At 36.8% G+C, this 26,612-nt stretch overlaps 1 protein-coding gene across 2 annotated transcripts; it reads right to left on the bottom strand.

The window, feature by feature from the left end:
* Positions 1-1,736: 1,736 nt before the first annotated feature.
* On the bottom strand, positions 1,737-26,612 carry TIAL1 (TIA1 cytotoxic granule associated RNA binding protein like 1). Of its 2 annotated transcripts, none has more exons than XM_074959248.1 (12): positions 26,370-26,612; positions 16,712-16,808; positions 12,675-12,773; positions 12,386-12,440; positions 10,416-10,503; positions 8,383-8,458; positions 5,538-5,646; positions 5,130-5,225; positions 4,941-5,025; positions 4,159-4,282; positions 3,531-3,670; positions 1,737-2,107 (listed from the first exon to the last, which is right to left on the bottom strand). In XM_074959248.1, exons 1-12 carry the CDS (start codon positions 26,396-26,398, stop codon positions 1,990-1,992), a joined length of 1,116 nt encoding a protein of 371 aa, XP_074815349.1. In that variant the 5' UTR covers positions 26,399-26,612; the 3' UTR covers positions 1,737-1,989. The 2 variants fall into 2 exon arrangements, with proteins under 2 accessions (XP_074815349.1, XP_074815348.1); XM_074959247.1 differs by having other exon boundaries at positions 12,675-12,824; positions 26,370-26,611.

Raw genomic sequence — 26,612 nt, 5'->3', positions numbered from 1 at the left:
TGCATAAGGTGTGCATCAGAGTTGTATATATGTATCTGTAGGTATAATTTAGCTCACTGTCTAGTTTCTGTTAGAACTCCCTCCTTTCAACTTGATCCAAGAGATAAGGGTTCTATAAGTGATTTGGCTGCAAAAGGAATGAATAAATCATTCGATTCTCTAAAACAGTAATATGTGTAGTCATTTTAACTACTTGGATAGATTTATAATATTAAAGCAATTTTCCATTTCAAAATCCTATTCTAACTTGAAACTAAAATAATATCTATGAAAGAAATAGAACAGACTGAAATATCAGGATTCTCAGACTTTCTTCTGGAATTGTAAACCCTTAAATGCAACAATCCATTTTTAATGCAAGTTTACTTCACTGGACTATCACAGCATGTCCTATATGCTTTTTGAAATCAGTGCTTGTCTCAGTGTATTCAAATATACAGCTGAAACATTTGCACCCCCTAGCTGTCACAGGTAAAACACAGTACTTATAGCTAACTTACATTCATTTTCAACTTCAAATTTATTGAGGCAGTTTATATCAATGTATCCATAAAATAATTCAGAAATAACCCAAGTATACCATTTAAACATCTTCATGATTTATCCATTTATACACTCAGTACACAAACAACCCAGCCTCTGTACAGGTTCATCACATGCAAACCACCCATAAAGACAAAAACTTTAGTTAAAAATAAGTCACAACTCAGTGTACTGTTTCAACTGCATCTCCATTTACCAAATGGCACATTGAATATTCTGTAAAATAAGATGTTTTTAACAATCTTGTTAAAAAATCCTTGGGCAAAATATTTCTAGACTTAAAAAACATCCCAAGATTTTTCAAAACACTCAAGATACTATACAACTTATAATAACCTTGAAATAGGCTTACAAGGTTGTTAACGAAGGTATTTACATACCCAATAATGTAAAGCAAAAATTCAGATTTCTAATGACAAAAAGGTGATGCATTAAAGATTTATGAAATTAAAATTAAGGCTCTTTGTATAGTAATTTATGTAACTTTACATAATAGCCAACTTTGGAAGTGTCAGTCTTGCACATTCTTGTCAGTCTACTGCATTTAAAGCAGTAGAGTATATTAAGTATTACTTTGAATAATTACAAGCTACTTCTATGTTTGAGCATGCTTTTGAAACATTGTAGTTATTAAATATTTACAATGTGTAGCCTTCAAACTTTATGTAAAAAGCACAAGTATGACTGCCTGACTAATACAAACACCATACTTGCAAAAACATTTTGCGTCTCAAAATTAAATGCAATTACTAGAGTTTTAAAAAGCAAACCAGATTTGAAAAGTTTTAGTATGTGCCTGAATGTGGACAGCAAAATTTGCTCAAATAACTCAGACAGTAATGTTTTTCAGCTTAGATTGAAAGTTTATTTTGTATCAGACTTCAGTTTCTTTAAGCATATAGAAAAATTAAATATTTAAAAAAAATATTTCCAAGAGCATGTATGTTTTCTGAATGATGCCCTCATATTTGTTGAAAACCCACTACTGTCTTACAGGGTGTAATGACCGGTCCACAGTTAAATTTCAGGATTTGTGTTTAACTGAAAGCAGCTTACTGTATTTCAAATGTCATTTCTCTTAAAAAGCACAGGGATGTAAAACACTGAAGACAGAACAAAAAAAAATGGAATGGTAATCTAAGGATCAAATTCATTAGCCATTTATCCTACTATATCAAAATTTGTAGTCAGAATTGTCTTTATTGACTTTATTTTAGTTTTTGTACACAAAGAAAAACATGTTCATATCCATCATGAACAAAAACTTAAAAAGGCAGAACTAGAAGACGTGTGTTCTTCACCAAAGCAAAGCTGTGCTAAAGGTTCCAAACATTTCCATTTTTAAAATAAATATTTTCTTCTTCCGGTGTCTACATTCCAGTCTTCAGAGTATCACTGGAAACTGAAGCCTATCATGAAATACACACGTTTAAACAGAGTCCCAGCTCACTGTGTTTGGTAACTTGCCATACCATATCCAGCTTGGTTAGGTATTACAGGAGCACCTTGTCCCTGGGCAGGCTGAGCACCAAATCCACCCATCCAGGCAGCAGATGGAGATTGGCTTTAAAAAAAACAAACAAAAAAAGGCAAGCCAATCAAGTTATTTACAAAGAGACACAAAATCTGATATTGCTTCTGTTACCTTCTATTCCTGCCAAGGTCAAAAGCTTCCCAACTTCTCACAAAAATAATGCACATACAGGAAGATTTTAAAACAGGTTCTCCTCCTAAAATGTGCCTGCTTCTGGAAAAAACCACAAGCCAAGAAACCTACATACTAGCTGCATGGGCTAGCAATCTCCAAAGCAGAAAGGTATTGTTCAAATACATAAAAGGGAATTATTAAACGAAATCAATTTTAAAATGCCCCCCCCCATTCAAGTTAAACAAAACAGACAATTTGGTTTGGCTCAGATGGAGAATAAACATTCTATTATTTTCAAGAGCTCTCTGGACCCTGTACAGTTTTCTTATCTACAGGAGATGACGACTTGGCAACTTGTCAGCATCTGGAGCAACTTCATTTTATAAACTCAATATGTATCACACCTTTTCCATTAATATTCAAATGCAAGGAAGATTTAAATATAGTATTTAGGGAATACGTTAATCAAATTAGACAGATTTTGTGTAGTACTTAAATATAAATTCTTCCTATTGCCACACTCAAGTTTCTTTGGCTTTATTTCAAATGCAACATAATCAGTCTGAAGCCACTTAATTGAAGAAACACACTTGGGTACAGACAAACAATATGAACTTCTCCACTGATTTTACAGCAAGAGTTAACATTATTCCAAGAGCTGTGCAAACTTCTATCAACATCACTGATGCAGATGTATAAAAAAGGAAAACATAATGGAGACACATCTGGGTGGGAGAGGGGGAACACGCTGATAAGTCAGCAGTGAAAAATATTACTGTGAAATCCTCAGGAGAATATTACAAAATTAAGACAATGTTTAAAAAACTGTTCTGGACATATATTTTAAATACTCTTAAGAGCAGATGAACGATCAGTTATGCGGTCCATGCCCTTCAGAGTTAGTATGCCACTTAGGTAAATGCTTTTGGGTTACATGGCATTATGACTGCTCTCAGCTACAGGTTGTTGGTTTTTTTGTTTTTTAAAATAATCGCCACCCAACAGCATTGCAAATCATCTGCTAAGTTCTTTTGAATCAAGACTCAGAGTCCACCAAGGAAGCAAAATGTGTCTACCAGCCATCTTTTATCTCAGAACATCACTATACACAAAATGCTGAAACAAGTGCATATCATAATGCACTGAATAACTCCTCAGAGAGCATGAGATTCAACAGACTTAAGCTTCCTAGTGAAGAGGGTTTGGCCGGAAAGGCTTGAAGCAAGAGCACTCCTGATACCAAATTAATCTGAAGTGGGGATCACTGAAAAGTTTTAACATTTTTGGAGAACTGCAACACAACTTTTTTAAAATATTTGAAACAAGTATAATCACTTACTCTACTCCAAATCCTTGTTGATTCCATGCTTGACCATACATTCCATAAGATGGTACTTGCCATCCATTGGCCATATATTGCCCGTACTGCTGTGGATTTCCATAGACTTGACTCCATTGCCCCCACTGACTGTAGTCAACCTAGGCAAAAAAAATAGTTCATAGTACAACTCCTACAGACATATTAAATTTTACGATGGCTGGCAAGGGCAAAACCTTAATCTATGGCGTTATGATACCGCTGGAGTTACAATTCTTCGCTTTAATTACTGAAAAAAGAATTGCCTTTGCAGTAAGGAATAAGGTTTCAATAGCACCATAAAATATTTGACAGGGGATGGAGCTAGTCTTCAGTAGCTCAATTAGCTAGAATTCAGAGATTTCCCAAACCTGCTTCCCATCTTGAATCATACAAGAAGTTATGTTTCTATAAAGTTGCAAGCCCAACCTCGTAGTGAACCGCAATGTGCGCTACCAAAAAGACCAGACCATGCAATTTCACTAATTGTATTAATTAATAATTTATTAATAATGTATCAATGGGGAGAGATAATGGTCTTACACTTAACACAGCTGGCTTATGCAAAAAACACTCAAACTACTAAAAATAGATTTAAAAATGTAATTACCTGTTGGAAGTTTTTAGTCATATCAGGGGATTCTTTACCCCAATAGCATTTAACAACATGTCCTTCAATTGTAGTTCCATTGACTGAAACAATAGCATGTGCTGCACTTTCATGGGTTGAAAACCTAGAGATAAGATAGAAATGAAATTAACACTATGTTTTACTATAATTGATAGTGCTATTACTTTAAAGAACTGTGACTACATGCATGCATCACAAGTAGAGCTGGGTGAAAAATTGTTGGCTGAAACTCTCCTCCCCTCTCTTCCTCCTACTCCCCAAATACAGATTTGGGTCCACCGAAACATGTGAACATGTGTTAATTCACCAAATTAGTTTTTAAAAGAAATCCAAAACTTTGTTTAGAAATTTACTTCAATTTCATTTTTATTAACTCAAAATCTAAACAAGTTTTGGGGTTTTATTTATTTTTTTCCACTTTTCAGTCTGCTGAAAGTTTAAAATGTTTTGTTTCGGGTTGACCCAACCTCACCCCCAATGACTAGCAAATCAATAACCAAAAAACAAAAAAATAAATCAGATATTCAGACAACTCTAATAATAAGAAATGCAAAAATCTTACACCAAATTGAGGCTGCCTTTGTAAGCCTTTATTTTCTGAGGAGCAAATGCCCATAACCTTTAAAGCTTCAATTTCTTCAATGTATACTGCAAGTGAGAGCTTTTAATTTAACAGCACTGCTAATTAAAGTACATGTTACAGAACAATACATGAAATACTAATATATTGAACAATCATAGATTTAGTTTAACAGCCTTACCTGACAAATGAGTAACCTTTTTCAGGAAAAACTCTTATTTCCATAATCTGTCCAAATGGTGAAAACGTCTGCCTCATAAGTTGATCTAAAACAGATGATATTTTCAATCAATTCATTAGCAACCTTGGGGCTGCAAACTCATTAGTTGTTTAACACGTCCCCCGTACCCTCAATAAAAGTGAATCATACCTGTTAGCCCAGAGGCAATTCCTCCACAGTAAACAGTACAATTTTTTGGACTTGACTGATTTACTACATCTTCAAATCTCAGCTGTTTCGTGCTATCTATACATAGAAAGGGTCAGTTTCAAACATTAAAACAGGATCTGCTTTCCAATAATTTTTATATAATTACAAAATTATACATTTGACAAATCTGCTCAATATTTTAAGACAAATCAACAGGAAAAATAAGAAAGATAATGATTTAATATACTAGGCCTTTTATTCCTGAATATCTGGGAGTCAAACACATACTAAAAATTACAAGTTAAGTTAATTTGGTGGCTTATGTGTATTGCTAACTGTACATTGTAAAGTCCAGCATAACAGTACATGTGCTGGAGAGCTAATAAAAGGTTAACACAAGCATCTTACTTTCTTGTGTACTTTTAGGAGCAGGTGGTTTTCGTGTTGCCCAGTTAGTTCTGATCTGACGGCCGCCCAACCACTGGCCTCCCATGTGCACAATTGCATTTTCTGCATCCTGAAGGACATCAAAATTAAGACTCATTCAACATGCATGGACAAGGAGAGAAGATAGGCAAGCCTACTACTTTTGAAAATGTACTCATTTGTCACTGGGATTAATTTACATATAACAGCAATACCAGTTACTAATAAAGTTACTGTAGTTTTCAAGACTTGGGGCATTTAATATATTAAAGCAGCGACATCATAAAATTCTGCAGTAACAACAAAATCCAGAAATGAAAAAATTACTTCACTGGTGAATTGCTATTTCCAATGCACAGAATACACAACAGAAGACAATGGAAGCCATGTATATAGCAAGGATAGTATACCTATACAAGCAAACAAAAGAAAGCCTATAATTGAATACCCAGTGATCTCCTGATCAATGTTATATGATTACCAAAAGCAATCTTAAGTAAAATAAATTAAACCAAAATATAAGACTTTAGTTATACAAAGCTCAAATTATACTATAATTAGTCTTACCAATAACTATATGGGGAATGTAGTATGCAAAAAAGCATTAATAGAAACAGATGCAAAGTAACAAGAACCTATTATACTTGGATATAGAAAAATTCATAATTATGAATTTCCTTGATCTTACTGCTTTATCTACAATATTCATAATGAATACATTTCTGACCCACAGATTTCCAGTGTGACAAATTATGTATCAAGAAGGAATTGCTGCAAAAGGGTATTGCATCTTCATGTTCAAAACCATCATCAACTTGGTTGCATATTGGTTAAATTTTGGTAGTAAATGGTGATGCAAGAGGAAATACTACATTCTGAGAAGGCACAACTGTAGGTAAGAGGAATTTGCAAAGCTGAGATCTACCCCACCTTCTCTACCACCCAACCTAACCACCTCCTATTACCCATTTTTCCTGCTACAGCCTCCCGTTTCCCCTTCATGGTATTCAACTTATATCACCTCTGAATGCAGTCCAACATTTACAGAGCCATAAGAGCAATCATCATCATACAAACACGGAAAATAGACAATCCATAGCCTGAACAGCTTAATTCAGACATAATTCACAAGCGCACCACTGAATGCAGATACTTTGAAGGAGGAGAGACAGGGTCACATGGCACACAGTTTGGAAGACTGTTTCAAAGTCATGGGGGCTAGAACAGGTTCCATCTCCCTGAACAACAAGGTGCAAAGCTGAGAATATGTGGGGATGAATCAGAGGATCAAATTGGGAGGATCTTAAAAGACAGAAGCAGGAACAGTAGCAGATGAGAGAACAATCCTGGTCCTACAGTGTGCTGAGCACTTTCAAAAGAGAAAAGCACAAAGCACTCAGAACTTTGTAGGACTGCCTCTAAATGTTTCATATTTTTGGAAGAAAATAAGACTCAAATGTGACAGAGAAAGGGAGGGATACCAGAGAAGAGTAGGCGGGCACATGCAGGAAGTAATTTTAAAACACTTTTTTACACTTAAAATAAGCAGTGGCTGATCTACAGAGACTAGCACTCAAGAAAGTAACAAACCCAGCCTATCAATTAAGAGTTTTATTGTTTTTTTAATTAAAATATCTGGTACAAAATTTTGTGGTCCTATTTGACACTAAGAAAATACCAAGTTCCAAACTGAACTGTACTATTCACTGGTACACTCTTAAAAAGGAAGAATCAAGTAATTTAGGCTCTACGTACATATAAACCGTCTAAGCATTTTTTCTGCAGGGCTGAAAACCGAAACAACCTTATGATAATGCATGAGAATCAGAAAATAAAAAAAGACATATCTACTTTTGCTGTCTGTACTAAGGAATGCCAATTAGACAAAGCATAAGTGGTAAAATGTAAACTAGAGTTTCAGTGATTTCAATTTTAATAAACCAAGGTTTCTTAATATTATTTTCATCATGGAATGTCCTTTTAACTATGAAATCACTGAACTTCATTTCAACATTACAAAAAATGACAAAAAACAATGTGAAATACTTCCAACAACAAAGCACTAGATATGTTTGTTATAATTCTGAGCCCCTGAAATATCTGTACATTTGTCTCTTTTTCAATACACAGAACGAGCTTAGGAAGGCAATATGGAGGAGCTATGTAAACAATCCCTCAAGTACTTCTGTATAAAAATAGCTCTGTTTCTCATAGCTACCTTGCGTGGGCAATTCGTTTCACAATATGTTCTCAGACATTCTAGTTAACATATGGTATAACTTAAAATTACTCTTTATAAAAAGCACCTTGTTGCCATAAATAGTGAGGATGTATCATTAACTATGGACACTGTATTTAATATAATTCTAAAAAATAAGTTCAGCAAGCCTATTAAAGGGCTAGTCAACGTAAGTCACTTCTGTCTGGAATATTTTTATCCATTACTACTATATTTAAGATTACAGGGGGGGGAAAAAAAAAATCTCTTCACTTTTACTGTATGTTTACCTTTTGTTTGACAGTACTTTGTTTATAGTCAATTTCAATATTTTCCCCTGAATAATCAATTCATTTCCCTTAGGAAAGGGATCCTTAGTAAAGGTATCACAGCAAAAGAGGAGGGGAAAAACTTTTTTTTTAAAATGGAAAAAAAAACCACTGGTAAAATTACAAAAATTGGCAGGATGACTCTGGCAGGATTAGTACCTGAAACTTTCAACCTTTTTTTTTTTTTTTTTTAAATACAGAGGACTTCAAGTCTTTTTAATAACTGCTCTGCATAAATACTGGTCTGTATAAAGATTTTTCCTGCAGCGTGGTTACTCACCAGTTTATTATAAAATGATACAAAACCATAGCCTTTTGATTTTCCAGTTGCCATATCTTTAACTACTCGTGCATCCCTGTGAAAAGAAGCACAGCTATATGAGGGAATTATTATTAACCTTCAAAATAAAAACTAAAAGGAACCACACACACTGTATTGTGAGCATATTTGTTTTTCTTTTTATAAATTCAGTTAGCCCTAAAACTATAGCCATTCCTGAACTCTCCCTATTGCTTCTTTACCTGTTAGAAAAAAGCAGTAGGACAAAAAAATAACATGTAATAAACATGCAACCTATCCACATAACCTCTTCTGGCTAAAACTAAAATGTTCAAATTCGAAGTTTAAAAAGGAACAAAGTTTCCTTTTCTAATATTCTATTAGCTAGGGTCCTCTAAGGTTTACTGTTCTATAAATTACTGTAACAGTTCTATCTACTTTACCATGCATTTTCTAAATAGTTAAATGTCTTCTGCCTAGTGATACAAAATATATGAAATATTAAAAAATTGAAAAAGAGGAAAAAAAATAGGAATTAAAAGGCATACATGGCCTGGTTAACAGATTTCTTTATTTTTCTTGGTCAATTCTCTACCATCATTTTGGAGTTTGGGCAGCTGTAAATTTTGAAAAATTGACATTTTCAGAAATTTAAGAAAGGATAATAAAACTAACAACAATGCTAAGCACACCAGTACGAAAACAACAAATTTACACAGAAATTTTTAGTGAGTAAGTTAAAATGATTGGAAATATAGAACTGCACTGAATATAGAATGTTAAAATGTAAATACTAAAATATGTATATATAAATAATGTATAATAAGAATAAATAGAAATGAGAAAAAATCTACAACTGAGTTCCAGTGTGCACAGTTCCTTGCAGTTAGCCTTCAAGATCCTGTCCATTCTTATGAGCAATTCTGCAAAATAACCAGAATGCTATTACTTTTAATTGTGACTTGGACTTTAGAAAAACTGCAGGTCTCAGGTATAAATATAGACTGAGAAATAGAAACCTGTATTCTTTTTATATTGATTTTTAAACAGTATTACTTACCACATTTAGAGATAAAAAGCAAAGTAAACAACAAAATAGCAGAAGATAAGAAATAAGGTTTATGGTTCATTTAAAAGTGTACAGAGCAAGAAAAATGAGAATTTTTGTTCTTAGCAGAAATATAGTCCTGTAAAGTAGCACAAAAAGTTCACGTGTAATTTTTTTTTAAAAGGATTTTAAAAAGAAAGTGATATGAGATCTATGTACTTTTTGAAGCCAGTACCTTATTCAAAGAGACATACATGCTTTAGCACTTCAAGAATTCTTGTAATATTTAACATGTTCAATTAAAACACAATAGATGTTTTGAAATCTAATCTCAAATATATACTATAGATAGGTATTTATCCCTTAACTGACAGAAGTGTGCACAAATATAAACAGCATTTTTTCATTGAAATACAGCATTTTAACTTAACCCCCCTTCGATTAATTGAAAAGTTATTTCATACTTCAGGGGAAAAAAAAACAAAAACTTACATTTATACAAGATACGTTCACAACTTAGCTAAGTTTTACAACTAGCTACGCTTACTGCATCTCAAAATAATACCTTGATATTTACCTGCTTTCCTATACTGCCTATAGGCAAGTCTGATGGAATACACACCACTTGTAATTTTTGAAATCACTATTCTGCACACAAACACTAAGCAAAAAAATTAGTTACACTAACAAAAGCTGTTGATTTGTTATTTTTCTGGTTATTCAATTAAAAACTGCAATGACCTTATATGTAAATTAGGTTAAAAGCGTACTGCTTTCAGCTGGATTGGAGAACAGAATTCATTAATTGTATTTACAAACATGTGATGCACAACCTGAAATGAAGACATCTCACCACCCACCCTAATATAATGAAAACTTTATCGCACAATCTGCAAAAAGATGAAGAAATACTATTTCAGACAAAAACCAAATTTATGCTAGTTTTCCCTGAAATGATGTTTGCAGTATTGATTATGATACTTACGATATTTTACCAAAAGGAGCAAATGCTGACTTGATGTCTTCTGTTGTTATTTCTGGACTTAGATCCCCAACAAATACATGGAAGTGATCTGCAAATAAAGCATTATATAATCAAATATTTAACTGCTATCTAGTAATTTAACTCCTTGCATACTTCTGAGAAAGTGAGTCTTAGCAAAGAACTGGGATCCAGGAACTCCGAGGAAATTTAATTCAAGGATTCCATCAGACATTCAAACAGTAATTTAACTTCTCCACCTCAGATTTTTAAAAAGGCTCCAGAGGTAATCCTGGCAATTACTGGCCAGTAAATTTAACTTCAGTACCAGGCAAATTGGTAGAAACTATAGTAAACAACAGAATTATGAGAGCCACAGATGAACATGATATGTTGGGAAAACGTCAACATGCCTTTTGTAAAGAGAAATCATGCCTCACCAATCTATTAGAATTCTTTGAGGGTGTCAAACAAACATGTGGACAAGGGGAATCCAGTGCATATCGTGTACTTGGACTTTCATAGAGCCTTTGACAAGTTCCCTCAACAAAGGCTCTTAAGCAAAGTAAGGAGTCACAGGATAAGAGAAAGGTCCTCTTTGGATCAGCAATTGGTTGAAAGACAAGAAACGGAGGATAAGTATACATCTTCAGTTTTCACAGTGAAGAGAGGTAAATAGCAGGGTCTCCCAAGAATTTGTACTGGGACTAGTGTGGTTTTCAACATATTCATAAATGGTCTGGAAAAAGGTGTAAACAGTGAGGTGGCAAAGTTTGCAGATGATACAAAATTACTCACGATAATTAAGCCAAAAGCCGACTGTGAAGAGCTACAAAGGGATCTCACAAAACTGGGTGACTGGGCAACAAAATGGCAGATGAAACTCAACGTTGATAAATGCAAAGTTATGCACATTGGAACACATAATCCCAAATATAAATACAAAACAGCGACTAAATTAGCTGTTACAACTCCAGAAAGACATCTTGGAGTAACTGTAGTTCTCTGAAAACATGTGCTCAATATGCAGCGGCAATCAAAAAGCTATGAGGATGTTAAGCACTATTAGAAACGGGACAGATAATGACAGAAAATATCCTAATGACACTATATAAATCAATGGTACACCTACACCTTGAATATTGCATGCAGTTCTGGTTGCATCATCTCAAAAAAGATATATTAGAATTGGAAAAAGAGAAAAGGGAAACCAAAATAGCTTCCATATGAGGAGAGGTTAAAAAGACTCCGACTGTTCAATTTGGCAGAGACAACTAAGGGGGGATATGACAGGGGTCTATAAAATCATGAATGGTGTGGAGAAAGTGAAATAAGGAAGTGTTATTTACCCCTTCACATAACACAAGAAATTGGGGTCACCCGATGAAATTAATAGGCAGCAGGTTTAAAACAAATAGAAGAAAGCACTTCTTCAAACAAACAATGCATCATCAGCCTGTGGGAACTCATTGCTGGGGATGTTGTGAAGGCCAAAAATATAACTGGATTCAAAAAAGATTTAGGTAAGTTCATGGAGGATAAGTCCACTAATGGCTAATAGCCAAGATGGTCAGGGATTCAATCCTATGCTCTGGCTGCCCCTAAGCCTCTGACTGCCAGATGCTGGGTCTGGACAAGACAGGATGGATCACTCAATAATTGACCAGTTTTGTTCATTCCCTCTGAAGCATCTGGGATTGGCCATTGTCAAAAGACAGGATATTGGGCCACATGGACCATTGGTCTGACCCAGGATGGTCATTCTTATGTTTAGTTTCCACCATTTGTAAAATAGAGTAAAATACAGGGAATGTTTTAAGACATCAATTGTAAAACATGAATGTGGGTATTTCTTCTATTAAAACTCAGCATGAGAGGTAAAATACAATGACATTTAGACGTGTCACTGCAACCTATTCTTACACTAATCGCTATAGAAATATTTCACAATGTAATACTGCGGTATTACTTACTGGATGTATCTTTTTTCTGGCTACTCGGTGTTGTTGCCCAGTTTACTTTGACCTCCTGAAAATAAATGTAAGATTTAGCACAAATGCATAAAACTAGAAATTAATGTACACTCAAAGGCCACTTACAAATATTAACCTACACAAATTCTTTCTTTTAGAGGAGAACAAGAGTTTTTTTAAGGCATCAGAGGATGTATTGATCATTTTCAGTGAAATTCTTCACATCATAATTTAAATATTTTACATAAATCTAATTTCTTAAACCTTAGCATTTTTATACACAACTTACCTTTCCCAAAATTTTTCTCCCATTCATAGCAGCTAATGCAGCAGCTGCATCTCTGTGTTCATAAAATTCCACAAAGCAATAAGGGTCATTGCTTGTATGCTGCAAAACAGAAAATCCAACAGAAGAGTTGACCCTTCTGCTATCGGGTTGCTGAGAAAAAAATCCAGGAAAAAATATTACTTATAGCTAGAAACTTTAACAATGTTATTTCATTAGTATAAGATAACCTTTAAAATAACATTAAGAATGTAATACATTGAACTCTAATTTTTAAAATTCAACTCTTTTTGAAGATACTTCAATTATACTGAAAAATGTGGACATTTCTTATCAAGGTTAAATCCATTTTTTAAGTCTTCACTTAGCATTAGTCTACTAAGCTTAACACATACCAGGTTACCTGCAGAGGGGAACAATGGGTTTGGGAAATTCTGCATCTTTAACACATACAAAGAAAGCCTGAAAGGTTTATCATTTCCCTCCTATCCCCTTCAAGTTTTTCTTCTTCCTCCTCCTGATTGACAAAAGCTTTCCTTTATTTGCCAAAGGACTCCTTGGTAGACCAGAAACCTGGAGTGGGAGCTCTCTTAGCTCCAACAAGTGAAAATATTAAATCTTGTCAACAGTTGGATGCAAATATCTTTTAAAGGAGTCAGTGAGTTAATAGTAAAGTGTAAAAGTGACTAAATATCCTCTCTTCACAAGTGGTCAAGTTTTAGTCTCGATGCTTGTGATATCATAATGCTACATGGTCTCCAATCATCCATACTGTATGCTAGGAACTGCTGGGGTTGGAAAGACCTGAATTTCTAATGTAAAACCAAGCAGACAAACCTGTCGGACTTTCTTTAGACATTTTGAAGCAGGGAAAAAGAAGGGTACAAACAGCCCCATCTGCCCTTCAGGTCACTTTTAAATAATACTAATTGCTGAACAGTTTTATTAAATACAGAGATATTAAATGTAAAGAAAGTCAACGACTTCTGAGAAGCCAATCAAATCGTAATCATTACAGTATGAAATTTAAACTCTAGATTTTAAGCTCTGTGAAAAATGTCTGCAGCGTGCACTAAGCTGGGGAGTTTTACATTGGGATATCTGCATTACTGATATTGCATGTACAATCCCAGGACCAAAGAGCTCATAAAGCAAGTTCTGAAAAATAGCTAATTTAAAACAAAATTAAGTTCACGTTCAGAATCCCATATTCCCTTCTGTCTTTTCACATGTATAGGAAAATTTCTGTTGTAAATTAATTGCTAACCCACCGTGCTCTTGCACAGCAGCACTTTCTCCAGTAGTGCCAGCAAAAATGTGGAGATTGGGTCTTTATTTCACACCGCTTTAACCGTTATTAGCCAATATGTTGGTTCATATACGAAGTATAAGATACAAAGAAATGCCTATTTAAGGGATATGTGCTCAAATATAGTTTCCAGAGGGATATAAAGGAATGCAGTCATTCACTCACATCTCTGATATTGACAAAAGAGAACTGGATAGTCAGGCCCTAAAGTGGCGCTAAGGGACAATAAAGAAGGCAGAAATAGCCCTCCAAAACACCCTCAATACAGGGCATCTGCCAACTGGTGCAGAGCCAACACATGGGCTCTACGCTGGCCCTCCTCTCAGCCCTTATGATAGGGACATGTCAGGAGGAGGACAGGATGTGGCTGGGGGCCCTGGGAAGCATATTTTAAGAGTTAGAGAAGCCATGAGACTGCACTAAACACCAGGACTGGGGTAGGTCCCCAGGTGCCCCAGAACACCAGATACAAGTAAGGCTTAAAGCCCCCTTTCTCTCTCTCCCCCCATCACATTCCTGCTGCAGGAAGAGGAAGAATGGAGGAAACTCAGGATCCACAGTGCATGTATTAGAGTTTATTCTTCCATTAGAAAATGCCCCATTTTCACCCTCGTTTCAAAGAAAGGGCCTTTTAAGGAGCGATATTGGATACCTCTGTTTTTGGGTGTCCAATTCAAGATACCTTTAAGGGTCCCAATTTGCAAAAGTTACTGAGCAGCCACCCTCTGAAAAAAATCAAACCCATTCAGGGCATCTCAAGAAGGGCACCCAAAATCTTTAGTTATTTTTGACTATTTGGTCCATGTCTTCTACAAGCGGGATAACAAAAATGGAAACACAGAACTGAGAGCCAAGTAAAGTAGCATGCTAATTAGTCCTGGGGAAGAAACTATGCACCATCACAGATGGACTCATTCAATACTATCTCCACTCGGGGGAGATGAGAGAGATAAGTTGGTGACTAGGTCTTGAGCAAGAGGCTCTTAAATAGGAGCGCTAGTTTAGTGCCTGTGAAAAGATGAAAAGTGCTCTGATTTTAGAGAGAAGGACAGCATACGCAGGTGCAGCTCAACCTGTATCCATAAGTATAGTTTTGCCATGTCTTCCCCTGCAATACACCCACTATTCTAGTTCTGGAAAAGAGTCTGCCAGCTAAATGTGAATTATGTACTGATTTTCAAGGTGTACAAATGGGAACAAGGAGTAAAAGTGTTTTAAGGCACCTATTACCCAAACTAGGTTTGAAATGCATTTCCACAAATTAAAGGCTGTTGTACTGACCTACTGTACCACCAGCATAATATTTCCATCTAAATCTGAATGAAATGCAATTACCACAGACATTCAGACATTTGCAGTCTATTAAATACAATATAAAATACAAGTGTTAGCATGCTGTTTGTAGTGAACCACCCTAACAGAAACATCATACATTCCATTTTCTGTTTTCTCTCAATCTGCATTCCTGAAACTCAGACAAGACAAAGATGCCAGTTAATAATTTCTAAAAGCAAGCATTTAAATTTGGTACTACTACAGGCCACGTGAATTCAGGGTGAACTTTGAACACACTTTAAAGGCCATAAATGGGCACTGCACATTTGGATACTTTATTACAGGTGAAACTTGTAATTTGACTAAGAAAATGGCACTGATTCTACTCTTATTGATCTATTTTCTTTCAGATTAGATAGATGTCAGATTACTAGTCTGTCCTTGAGTTGATTGGCTGAAGAGTCCTGGGTCAGTGAAAGATGTTGGAATATCTCAACCCTTCATCCATTCTAGACTATTTATTGACAGCTACTGAAGTCACTGGGTAAGGAAATGAACATGTGTGACTGAGAATTTATCTACAGTAGATTACTAGAACTCCATTTAACCATCTATGGTTATTAAAAAAGTAGAACTATAAAGACTGGGTTAAAATGTCTGCAGTGCTAGAAATTCCCATCAAGTGTCACGAAACCAAAGGATGCCAATACTCAATTATACAAGCTGAAGACTGTCTTGGAAGGAACTTATTCCTAAAGAGTACATGGCAACAAGAATTCTGTTGCATCAAATGACAGCCTTTGAGCACAAGCTGACAACTGCTTAGTCATGCATAGCGTTGAGTCCAAATATACAGAACCCTGTGCAGATACAAAATTATATTCGCGGATGCGGATATCCGCAGATATAAATCAGTATCTTCAGAACTGCAGAGCTCTCACAGGAACCGCAGCAGCGAAAGGAGCAGAATGTGGGGCCGTCGCTCCCAGAAGCCAGTGCCCCGTGCCAGCGGCTCCTCCAGCGTGGCTATAGTGTCTCCATCCCCCCCTACTGGGGCGGGTACAAGGCTCACTGGCAGCTGTTCCTGATGGTGCTCATGTGTTCAAGTGGCACGCATGCCCACAGACAAGAGACGCAGATAGCTGCGTGGAAGGGCCAGGGGCAGGGCTGGGGACAGTACAGAGGAGGAGGAGAAGGAGAGGAGCTGCCTGCGTGGGGCCCTGGGAGCGGCGGCCCCACGTTCTGCTCCTTCTGCCACTGCAGTTCCCAGGAGAGCCTTGCGGGTCCGCAGGTATAAATTTGTATCTGTGCAAGGATCTACAAATACAGTTTGCCTAGGAAGCTATATTCCACCATACACCAGTGTTGCAGAGCTATGCTGCCAATCTGATTTTCTGCATTTTAATGCAAACCCAGTATGCTATATTTGATACCATTTGAAAATGGAAGGCCTTACCTCTGTTATCATTTTACAGCTTTTGCATGGTCCAATCTGGCTGAATAACTGAAGTATAAGTACTTCAGTCACATCTCTGGAGAGGTTTCCTACATAGCTACACAAGGAAATAAACAGTATTTTAAATCCAGCAACTTTATCTTCAAGTTTATAATAGATTTTAACATATTATACGATTTCTATGTAAAACCTCCTTTTAAATATCCCACACTGAACAAAATACTTTACATTTGCATATGAACTTATTCACAGTTACTAAATTAACAAGTTTCCTAAATTATAAGACTGGCAATGCAACTGAGATCATGAAACTAGAAATAATCATGTAATAGTAGATAGCAGTATTACTGCTGTCAGCAGCAACAAAAAGGGAGAACAGGCAATCAAGTTGGGAATGATGTTTAAAATCAAGTTTTGCTATCCACTGACTAGCTGCCTAACACTACTTTGGAGGGCAGGAAAAATTATTCTTTTATATAACCAACATTATATTTCTTAATATTTTATTGATATATAACTCAGCCAAATGTGAAGATGACAAATGATCTCATAGTCAGAGAGCTCAATTCTTTGGTTCTATTGCATCTAGTCATTTGGGGGAAAACACCACACCCACAAACAAGAATGTAACTTAGAGGGTAGTACAGAGAAGGAGTATTCCATTAGGCATCTGTTGTGGTAACTGAGAATTCCAGAGGAAAGGTAAGTGTATTAAAAAACAGTACACATGCACCATACACTCTTGCAAGTTTTGACCAAAAGTCATTCTGATACTAACTACTACACTGCCTTTTTCACCCCCTTTTTTTTTTTTTAACTTAAGAACTTTTTAGTACTTACTCAACCTTCGGGACAATTCCAAATTTAAAAGTGTATGAGTTGGTCAATTTCAGGTGAAAAAAGTTTCCTACTCAAACTCCAACAGGGAAGTTCATCTACTTTCTTCAATACTGAAAGCTAGTAGAGAATCTAGAATGCACCTCCACAAAAGATAAAGCCATATCATGAAAAACTGCTGAAAATCCACATTTTCTAATTTGAATTATCAAATTTCAGTAATGAAATGTACAGCTTTGGAACTGAATTTATATGTAAAAATTGTACAATGATATTCAGTACGTTCGTCAATAAAGTCTCAAATCTGGAGCACAGGAACGTTCACATCATGTAGGTATATTTACAACTTAAGAAAAGGAGTACTTGTAGCACCTTAGAGACTAACAAATCTATCTGAGCATAAGCTTTCATGAGCTACAGCTCACTTCATCGGATGCATTCAGTGGAAAATACAGTGGGGAGATTTATATATACAGAGAACATGAAACAATGGGTGTTACCATACACACTGTAACCAGAGTGATCACTTAAGATGAGCTATTACCAGCGGGGGGGGGGGGGGGTGGGGGGGTGGACCTTTTGTAGTGATAATCAAGGTGAGCCATTTCCAGCAGTTGACAAGAACATCTGAGGAACAGTGGGGGGGATAAACATGGGGAAATAGTTTTACTTTGTGTAATGACCCATCCACTCCCAGTCTCTATTCAAGCCTAAGTTAATTGTACCCAGTTTGCAAATTAATTCCAGTTCAGCAGTCTCTCGAAGTCTGTTTTTGAAGTTTTTTTTGTTGAAGTATTGCCACTTTTAGGTCCGTAATTGAGTGACCAGAGAGATTGAAGTGTTTTCCAACTGGTTTTTGAATGTTATAATTCTTGATGTCTGATTTGTGTCCATTTATTCTTTTACGTAGAGACTGTCCAGTTTGACCAATGTACATGGCAGAGGGGCACTGCTGGCACACGATGGCATATATCACATTGGTAGATGTGCAGGTGAACGAGTCTCTGATGGTGTGGCTGATGTGATTAGGCCCTATGATGGTGTCCCCTGAATAGATATGCGGGCACAGTTGGCAACGGGCTTTGTTGCAAGGATAGGTTCCTAAGTTAATGGTTCTGTTGTGTGGTGAGTATTTGCTTGAGGTTGGGGGGCTGTCTGTAAGCAAGGACTGGCCTGTCTCCCAAGATCTGTGAGTGATGGGAGACAGGCCAGTCCTTGCTTACAGACAACCCCCCAACCTCAAGCAAATAAAACTATTTCCCCATGTTTATCCCCACCCCCACCCCACTGTTCCTCAGACGTTCTTGTCAACTGCTGGAAATGGCCCACCTTGATTATCACTACAAAAGGTCTCCCCCACCCCCGCTCTCCTGCTGGTAATAGCTCACCTTAAGTGATCACTCTGGTTACAGTGTGTATGTTAACACCCATTGTTTCATGTTCTCTATGTATATAAATCTCCCCACTGTATTTTCCACTGAATGCATCCGATGAAGTGAGCTGTAGCTCACCAAAGACTTATGCTCAAATAAATTTGTTAGTCTCTAAGGTGCCACAAGTACTCCTTTTCTTTTTGCGAATACAGACTAACACGGCTGCTACTCTGAAACCTGTCATTACAACTTAAGAGTATCACAATGCCACCCAACTTTAAGTATTCAAGTGTGCCTGTTAAACCACAGACACTTCGCTTTAGTGTATCGCTTTCAAACAACTTCACAATGAAGTTTAATACATATGGGTAAAAATGGAGGCAGGAATATCACTATATACTAAGTGAAAGCTATTTAAAGTCTGTTTGAAAAGTTACTTCCTTCAACTAACAAATGAGAAACACCAAATATCTTTAAAATCACTTTTTAAACACTTACATTTACTCCCTTTTATCTGTTTATTACCTTTGAAAAGCCTGAAATAAACTCTCTGCCAATGTTATAGTTCCCTATGGTCAGTCTTCTACTCGAGTGGTGCTGAAATCAACACTACATACTTGATTGGTTTTGCACCAGTACCACACAAATCTAAATCAAGAGAAAACCTTTTAGGTTTAAAAACAGTATTTGTTAACTATTGTTTCAGTGAAGGTAAAATATTTGTTTCTCTAATCTCTCAACCAGGTCTTAAATTTTAATCGGGGTCCAGAATAACTTTTTTAGATATCAGCTGGATATAAACTTTCCCATTTAGAATATGCATGCATATTTACAAAGTCAATTCTATATATAGTAGGGAAAACTCACTATCAGAAGCTAATGGTTCACAACATTTTAGAATAAATTTCACTGAACAACTTTTTCAAAAAAGCTATCCAGACAAACCAGCTATTTGGCTTTTATTTATAAAAAAAACACACACACACAAAATATACACAGCCAGCTACACAAACACTGAGAACTACACTTCTGTCACTACTTGTAACACCGCTGCCAATACATATCACATCTTTCACTGAATTGCAACATAAGATTTAGAACTTTCTTCTAAGTTACCTAGCCACAACAACATGAATTGTCTTTTCAAACTACATAAATATATGCAATACTAAAATTAGTTTAAATTTTAAAACAATAGAGGATACTTAATGTTTAAAAAATGTGCAGACTATTCATAGTCTGAACTCAAAATTTAACCTTTTTGTCTGATTCTAGTAACATCCTCAAACAAAATAACCTTGAGATTATAAATAAAACAATCCTTGTGAAGAAATAATCATTATTTTTGTAGGACCTACATAATGAGCACTTGTGTTTCCTCTGCTATCACTGCAGCAGTATAAGCTAACACATTCCCAAATGGTGTACGTAGTCCACACTCATCAATTGCGCTGCACAAACATGAATGTAAACACAGTGAAGTCAGGGTGCCTTCATTTCCATTGACTCAAAGAAATGAGGGAAGATTATGTTTGCAATATAGTAAAATAACAGAAAGAGCATCATTCCAAGGTGTATATTAATACTGTGCAAAAACTATACAAAACAGAACTTCTTTCATGCTGGCAGGAAACTAGAAAAATCATTCTTCAGGAATTAGCATAAGCTTTACTCCACACTGATTTAATAAATTTCCAAAAAGGACAGTAGGCAGGTTTATATAACTACTAAAAAAATCATTATGAAAAAGGTTAAGAACTTACTATAAAACTCATGTTTCAGCCATTTTGTAGGCTGCTTCCTTATGGAAAAAAGCAATACTACTCTGGGTCAGTTAACTCCTATATTTGAATGAAGTGTAATGCTTTATTGGCTTAAGAACAAGTTTTTAAAAATTCCCTAAATGAATTTCAGATAATTGCACCACTCTATATTGTAGTATGTTTTCCATCAGCTTTCAGTGTTATAAAAAATATACAAAAGCAGTTAACACTAATCTCAAATTGCTACTACCATTCTGAAACTGCAGTACTGTAGACTCAAGTACACCTATACTACACACACACACAAAAACTGCAGCAGCAAGTCTCAGAGCTAAATTCGACTGACTTAGGCTCAGGCTATGCGGCTAAAAATAGCAGTGTAGATGTTCCCTTTCGGGTTGGAGCTGGGTTTCGGAGCCTGGGCTCCATCCCAAACAGGAATGTCTACAATGCTATTTTAAGCCCTTTAGCACAAGCCCCATTACCTCAAGTCAGCTGACCCATACTCTGAGACTCGATGTCGTGGTTGTTTGTTTGTTTGTTTTTAGTGTAGACATATCCTCAGACCAATCTGTAATATAATGTTAAACAACATAAGCATAGCAATATCGGCAGAGTCCAGATTTTTAGAACCACTTGGCCATGCAAACTTATAGAAGTTCAGGCCAGTGGGAGTTAAAGATCAAGATTTAACTTCAATATTTCATGTAGTCTTTGTACTTAATATTAGCACTGCTCCCAATATATTCAAAGAGGACTTAAAACAAAATACAAATATCAAACAACTTTGGTGTAAAGTACTTGAATATCCCAAATAGCCAGGGTATGGAAGACATTCAACCCCTTTAGAACTGAAGTTTTATGTTACCAAAATCCACTCCCTGTGAAGCCACAAAACACCAGCTTGGCTTGAGTGGCAAGATAATATACTCATGACTTCGCAACAGCCAGGGAAACAGCCACTTGTAACATGCAGCCAGCTTAGAAAGTTTTTTTAATATAAATTATGCATAGTTTAAAAGTTGTACTATCTATTTAGACTATAAAATACTAAGTTTGCAGAACTATGCAATATGACGTTTGGAGCAAAGCAGGTGCTTTTAAAAATACTACTTCCATGGTCTTCCAAGCTTTTTATATTATTATAACCCACAGGATAATAGTTTCAGTTTTGCAAAACCATACATTATACAGTAGAAAAATGCACTTACTATACCTCTCCAGGCTGTCTCCTTAATTCATGGGATATCAATATGCTGTGGCTTCATGCATATTGACATATTTGTACAGTGTGTTCACTTCTATAAAATAGTGGCATTTACATGCTACACTGATAGGCATAGTTTAAAAACCTAGACCAGATACCAGAAGTCCAAGATATTATACTACTGAATGATTTTGACAATGTCTATAGACCAGGGACTTGTCTTCACTACTGGGGTGAGTCAACCTAAGTTACACTACTCCAGCTATGTGAATAACATAGCTGGAGTTGACACAGCTTAGATCAATTTACCCCGGTGTCTTCACTGAACTGCATCGATGGGAGATGCTCTCCCGTCGACTTACTCCAGCTCCCCAAGAAGATTAAGGTAACAGGGTCGACTGGAGAGCGCTCTGTGGTTGATTTAGCGGGTCTTCACTAGACCCACTAAATCTATCCCTGCTGCATCGATTGCAGCAGTGTGGATCTCCCCGTAGTGAAAACCAGCCCCAAGAAACAACATTTGAGGTTCACAGATCCTGTTAAGCTAGTAGAAGAAAAATCCTAACAGCAGAGTACATCAACAATCAACTAGGCTGAGGATCAAAAGAGCTCTATGAGGGTGACACTTTTTTTATCGCTGTACAGTAGGCAAGTGAGGACAGCTATGTTCATAGTTACTTCTTTTTGGCCCGTCAAAGTTCTTCCAGGTTCTGCCTTAAAGAAGGTTATTGAATGTTTGCGGGGAGGGGGAAGAAAAGGGGAAAGTTATATGGTGAAAATTTCACATGAATTCCAACTCTCTGACTTGGTCAGATGGCATCGTCTCACAGATACTACTAGTGAGCTACAGGAAAGAGGAAATGCTTTGGAAATTCCATATTGTAGCTTCCAGAAATGGAAGCTATCTATAAAAAATTTCAATTGAAATGACATTACCTTTACCTTTGAGACTTGGCTTTAAGTGAAGTTTGAGATTCAAAGTTTTAGTTTTAGCTCAGTGCCCCATGGATCAGATCCACATTCCGAAATATATAATTTGGCATAGTGGGTGATATAACACCTTTGTGTACAGTGGTGACTATGCGATGACTGCTAATATGGAGAACAAACAACTTTAGTGTGCTAAAAGGACAGTCCCAAGTCAGAGTACAGATCATTGGCAGGACTGAGGTTCTAGCTTCCCAGGGAATCAAAGTAATAAGACTTCAATGTCTACTGTTTGTGAAGGATAAGGATCCGACAGAATTTACAAGAGTAAGTTTGATTCCAACTGAAACTTTCATATCAACAAGATGTGTTATTAGTAAGTTCTAAAGTACTCTTATCAAAAGAGCTTTTGAGGCCTCAAAAATTGTATTAAATTTGTTAGTCTAATATATTTTATTACTGATTTCAGTCTCAACTAGTGTGGCATTGACAATCAATTCAAAAGTACTTTTTTGCTGTTACTTTCTATATAATGTTAATAAGGAGAGGCTTTGATCAGAATCCAGACACCATTACATGAGGGACTGTAGAGGTAAACATAGTTCTCTCTTCTTTACCATACTGCCATGTTATGCTGAGTTATAAAAATAAGCTGATAATTTATCGAAATACTACCATTTCCTTTGACAAGTGAGCCAACTATAATGTTTTTCAGATTTATATAAAAGCCTGCTAGCTGAGAGGTTAAATGGTCTTTGTTTTCTAGTAGTTCAGACACTTTGAACCATTAAGAAAGTCATTAAACACCAGAAAGCAATATAATACCACTTAAAATACTGCAAAATAAGTTAATACTGTAGGCAATTAATATTTAAAACAATTACTTAGGACCTAATGCCTTTGGGTTTTTTTTTGCCAATTAAAACATTTGATCCCTAGCTGTGGTGTCTATAGGAGAAAAAACAGTAACATACAGTATTTTCCAGTGTGGCAATAGAAGAGAACTCCTGATATATATTTTCTCTAATAAGTGAAATACTGCATGGGCACAAAACCATGACACTTATTTTATTGACCACGTGATTATACAATTGGTCAATTGGGTTTAAAGATAAAATACCTACTACTTACTTTATAGAAAATTACTTAAGAGTTCAATGTGCAATATTACTATTTGGTACTAGATGTCAGTGAGCATCTTATTCAAATGAAAAGGCATGAATATTATACATGAATGGCTTAACGTAGGCCAGTAATCTTAAAAAAAAACCCACAAGATGAGGATTTGAGAGAGAATCCTAAATTTAAAAACATTATTGGTATTTCAGATAAAGCTAGAGGTGAGTGGAATGTGTAAGCAATTCTACAGCAGGATTTTTTATATTATGCCAGAGAAAATTATTTGTATTTTAAGAAAAGCACTTACTGTATATTAACTTGACAAATTAAGCAGATATATAATCATATGTGATTATTCAATCTTCTTCTGCAGCTCTTCTGAGGTGTTATTTCAGACATCTTAGCACAAATGTAATCTTGTCATTAAATGGCTAAGGGTTAAACTAGTTCACTTCCAGATACCTCAGTCAAAAGTATAAACTACTAACTCAACACCAGAACTTGACAGCAGCAGTCAAAGCACATTTAAAACTTAGCCTAGTTCCAACTTTCCCAGAAGCGTTTTTGTTTTTAGAGGGGAAGTCAGGAGTATCTCTCATTCATTAAAAATAAATGAAATTAAACCTCACTGTGCACCTTACTCTTTCTCCTTCTCCCACTTAAAAAAAAAAAATCCTAAGATTATTCCCCATTGTTATAAGCAAATTCCAAGTCCTTTTAGGCAGTCAATATCCATTTCTAAAAGTTATTTGGGGTAGAAGGACTCAAAGTATGTACCTCAAAGAGCAAAGGCAGGCCTGGTAACTGTTGTTATACTAAATCAGGAATAATCGAATCCAACTTTTGTGGATTGGGGAAGAGGAGGGTAAGAGACAGACAATATCACCTAGAAAAATAAAATTGGTTAGAAACCAATTTTATTCCCAAACACAGTCTGCATTTTTAAGTGTCTTAAAAACCCAAATTAGGCCCCAAAGGCCATTTCAAAGCTATTTTCCCAAGGTAGGCAAAAGGGCAACGTCTTTCTTACCCACATGCACAGTCTGAGTTTTTTGTATTTCATTTAGTATATATATTGTTCTTCACAAAACTGGCAGAGGGAGCTGAGATTATAAACTAGTTGAAAATAGTCTGAACAAAACTTATTTTATTTAGACTTTTTAAAATGCATATAAAGTGCCAATTTATACTTTCCAGGTATCTCCCATATAACTTAAAAATACAACAAAATATTTCAACATAACGAAAGCACAGATTTCAGTAAGACTATCAGCAAAATAAGCAATTCAAAACCTCCCATTTTTTTAAGATTAAGCTCATTTGCTTAGAAGGAAACCTTCAAGCTGTTAGTAAGTCACCACATACTGACACACTCAAGATGATGTGAATTCTCATGACAGTGTCAAGCAAAAAACATACCATATAAGTACTGGAGAAAAAAATAAATGACTTTTCTAAACATCCAGTTTTAGGGAAAGAATCCTCTTTCACAATGGTCTTCACCTCACCCCAGGAAAGAAAATGAAACAATGAACATCTGTTTGATGACACCACAAACTAGAACCATGAGAAATCCATTTACCTTGGAGTAGCTGTGAGCATTCTTCTGCCACATATACAATTCAGATAGGCGAAGGGAGGGTTTAGTCGCAACAACAAAGCAGGCCGACATATATGCCTACCCTACTACTCTTCCCTTAGCCTCAAGAGTACAATAAGGAGCATGCCTTCCTCAAAATTGTCAGTCATTGATTATGCACCCCATTCACGATTCTGGATCTCTCCCGTGCCTCCCTCTATACTCACACGGCTTCTGGCTCTCCACTTCCCTCCCAAAGTCAGAATCATCCAACCTAGTTTCCTCCTCCTACCTCACTTCAATTTTTGCACTTTGCCTTTCAGTTACTGGATCCTCCCCTCCTTCCAGTCAATATACTCATCCTCCCCCCAGTCGGTATTTTACTCCTCCGCCTTCGCACACTTCCAATTTCTGGACCATCTCCCCAATATCATCCGTGGCCCTCCCCCGTCAATATCCTCTGCCTTCCTCCATTCCTCCAGGTTATGTGTTCTCTCCCCCCAAAATTCTCCTCCCCCTTTCCCTGTTTCTGTAGCTTCCTCTTCCCTCCCTCTTGCAATTTCGGTCCCACCCCAACTCCCGTCAGTATCTTCCACGTTCTCCTTCCTCTCTCCGGTTTCTGTGATCTCTCCTCGCGCCCCCTCCCCCGCGTCAATATCCGCCTCCCCCCGGCCAGGCCCCTCATGCTGTGGCAGCACGTCCCGCGCCACGCTCTGAATCCCCCCCGCCCGCCCCGTCAATATCCTCCCTCTAGCTCCCGGCGCCCCCCAAGCCCCTCTCCACCCGGGGGCTGCTCCCGGCCAGTCCCCATGGGCCCCCATTCCCCGCCCGGCTCCCGCTTCTCTTCACTCACAGGGTCCTGGGCTGCCCGTCGTCTTCCATCACGGCGCGTGAGGGCCGTTCGTAGCTGTCTCCGGGGGGCGCGCTGGGGGGGGGGCTCCGCCGCGCACTGAGAAGGGCAGGGAAGGTGAGGGCCCCAGCTCCCCTCGCTCAGTCTCGCCCCCGCGCCAGGTCCCGACACTGCAGTCCGATCAAGAGAGGGAGGCAGCACTACAAAATGGCCGCCGCCGCCAGCCACTCAGGAAGCCGCGAACTG

Source organism: Natator depressus, chromosome 7 (genome assembly GCF_965152275.1).
Source record: "Natator depressus isolate rNatDep1 chromosome 7, rNatDep2.hap1, whole genome shotgun sequence".
Lineage (NCBI taxonomy): Eukaryota > Metazoa > Chordata > Testudines > Cheloniidae > Natator > Natator depressus.
Note: the sequence above shows the minus strand (reverse complement) of the source record. Positions and strands in the feature narration are given on the sequence as shown.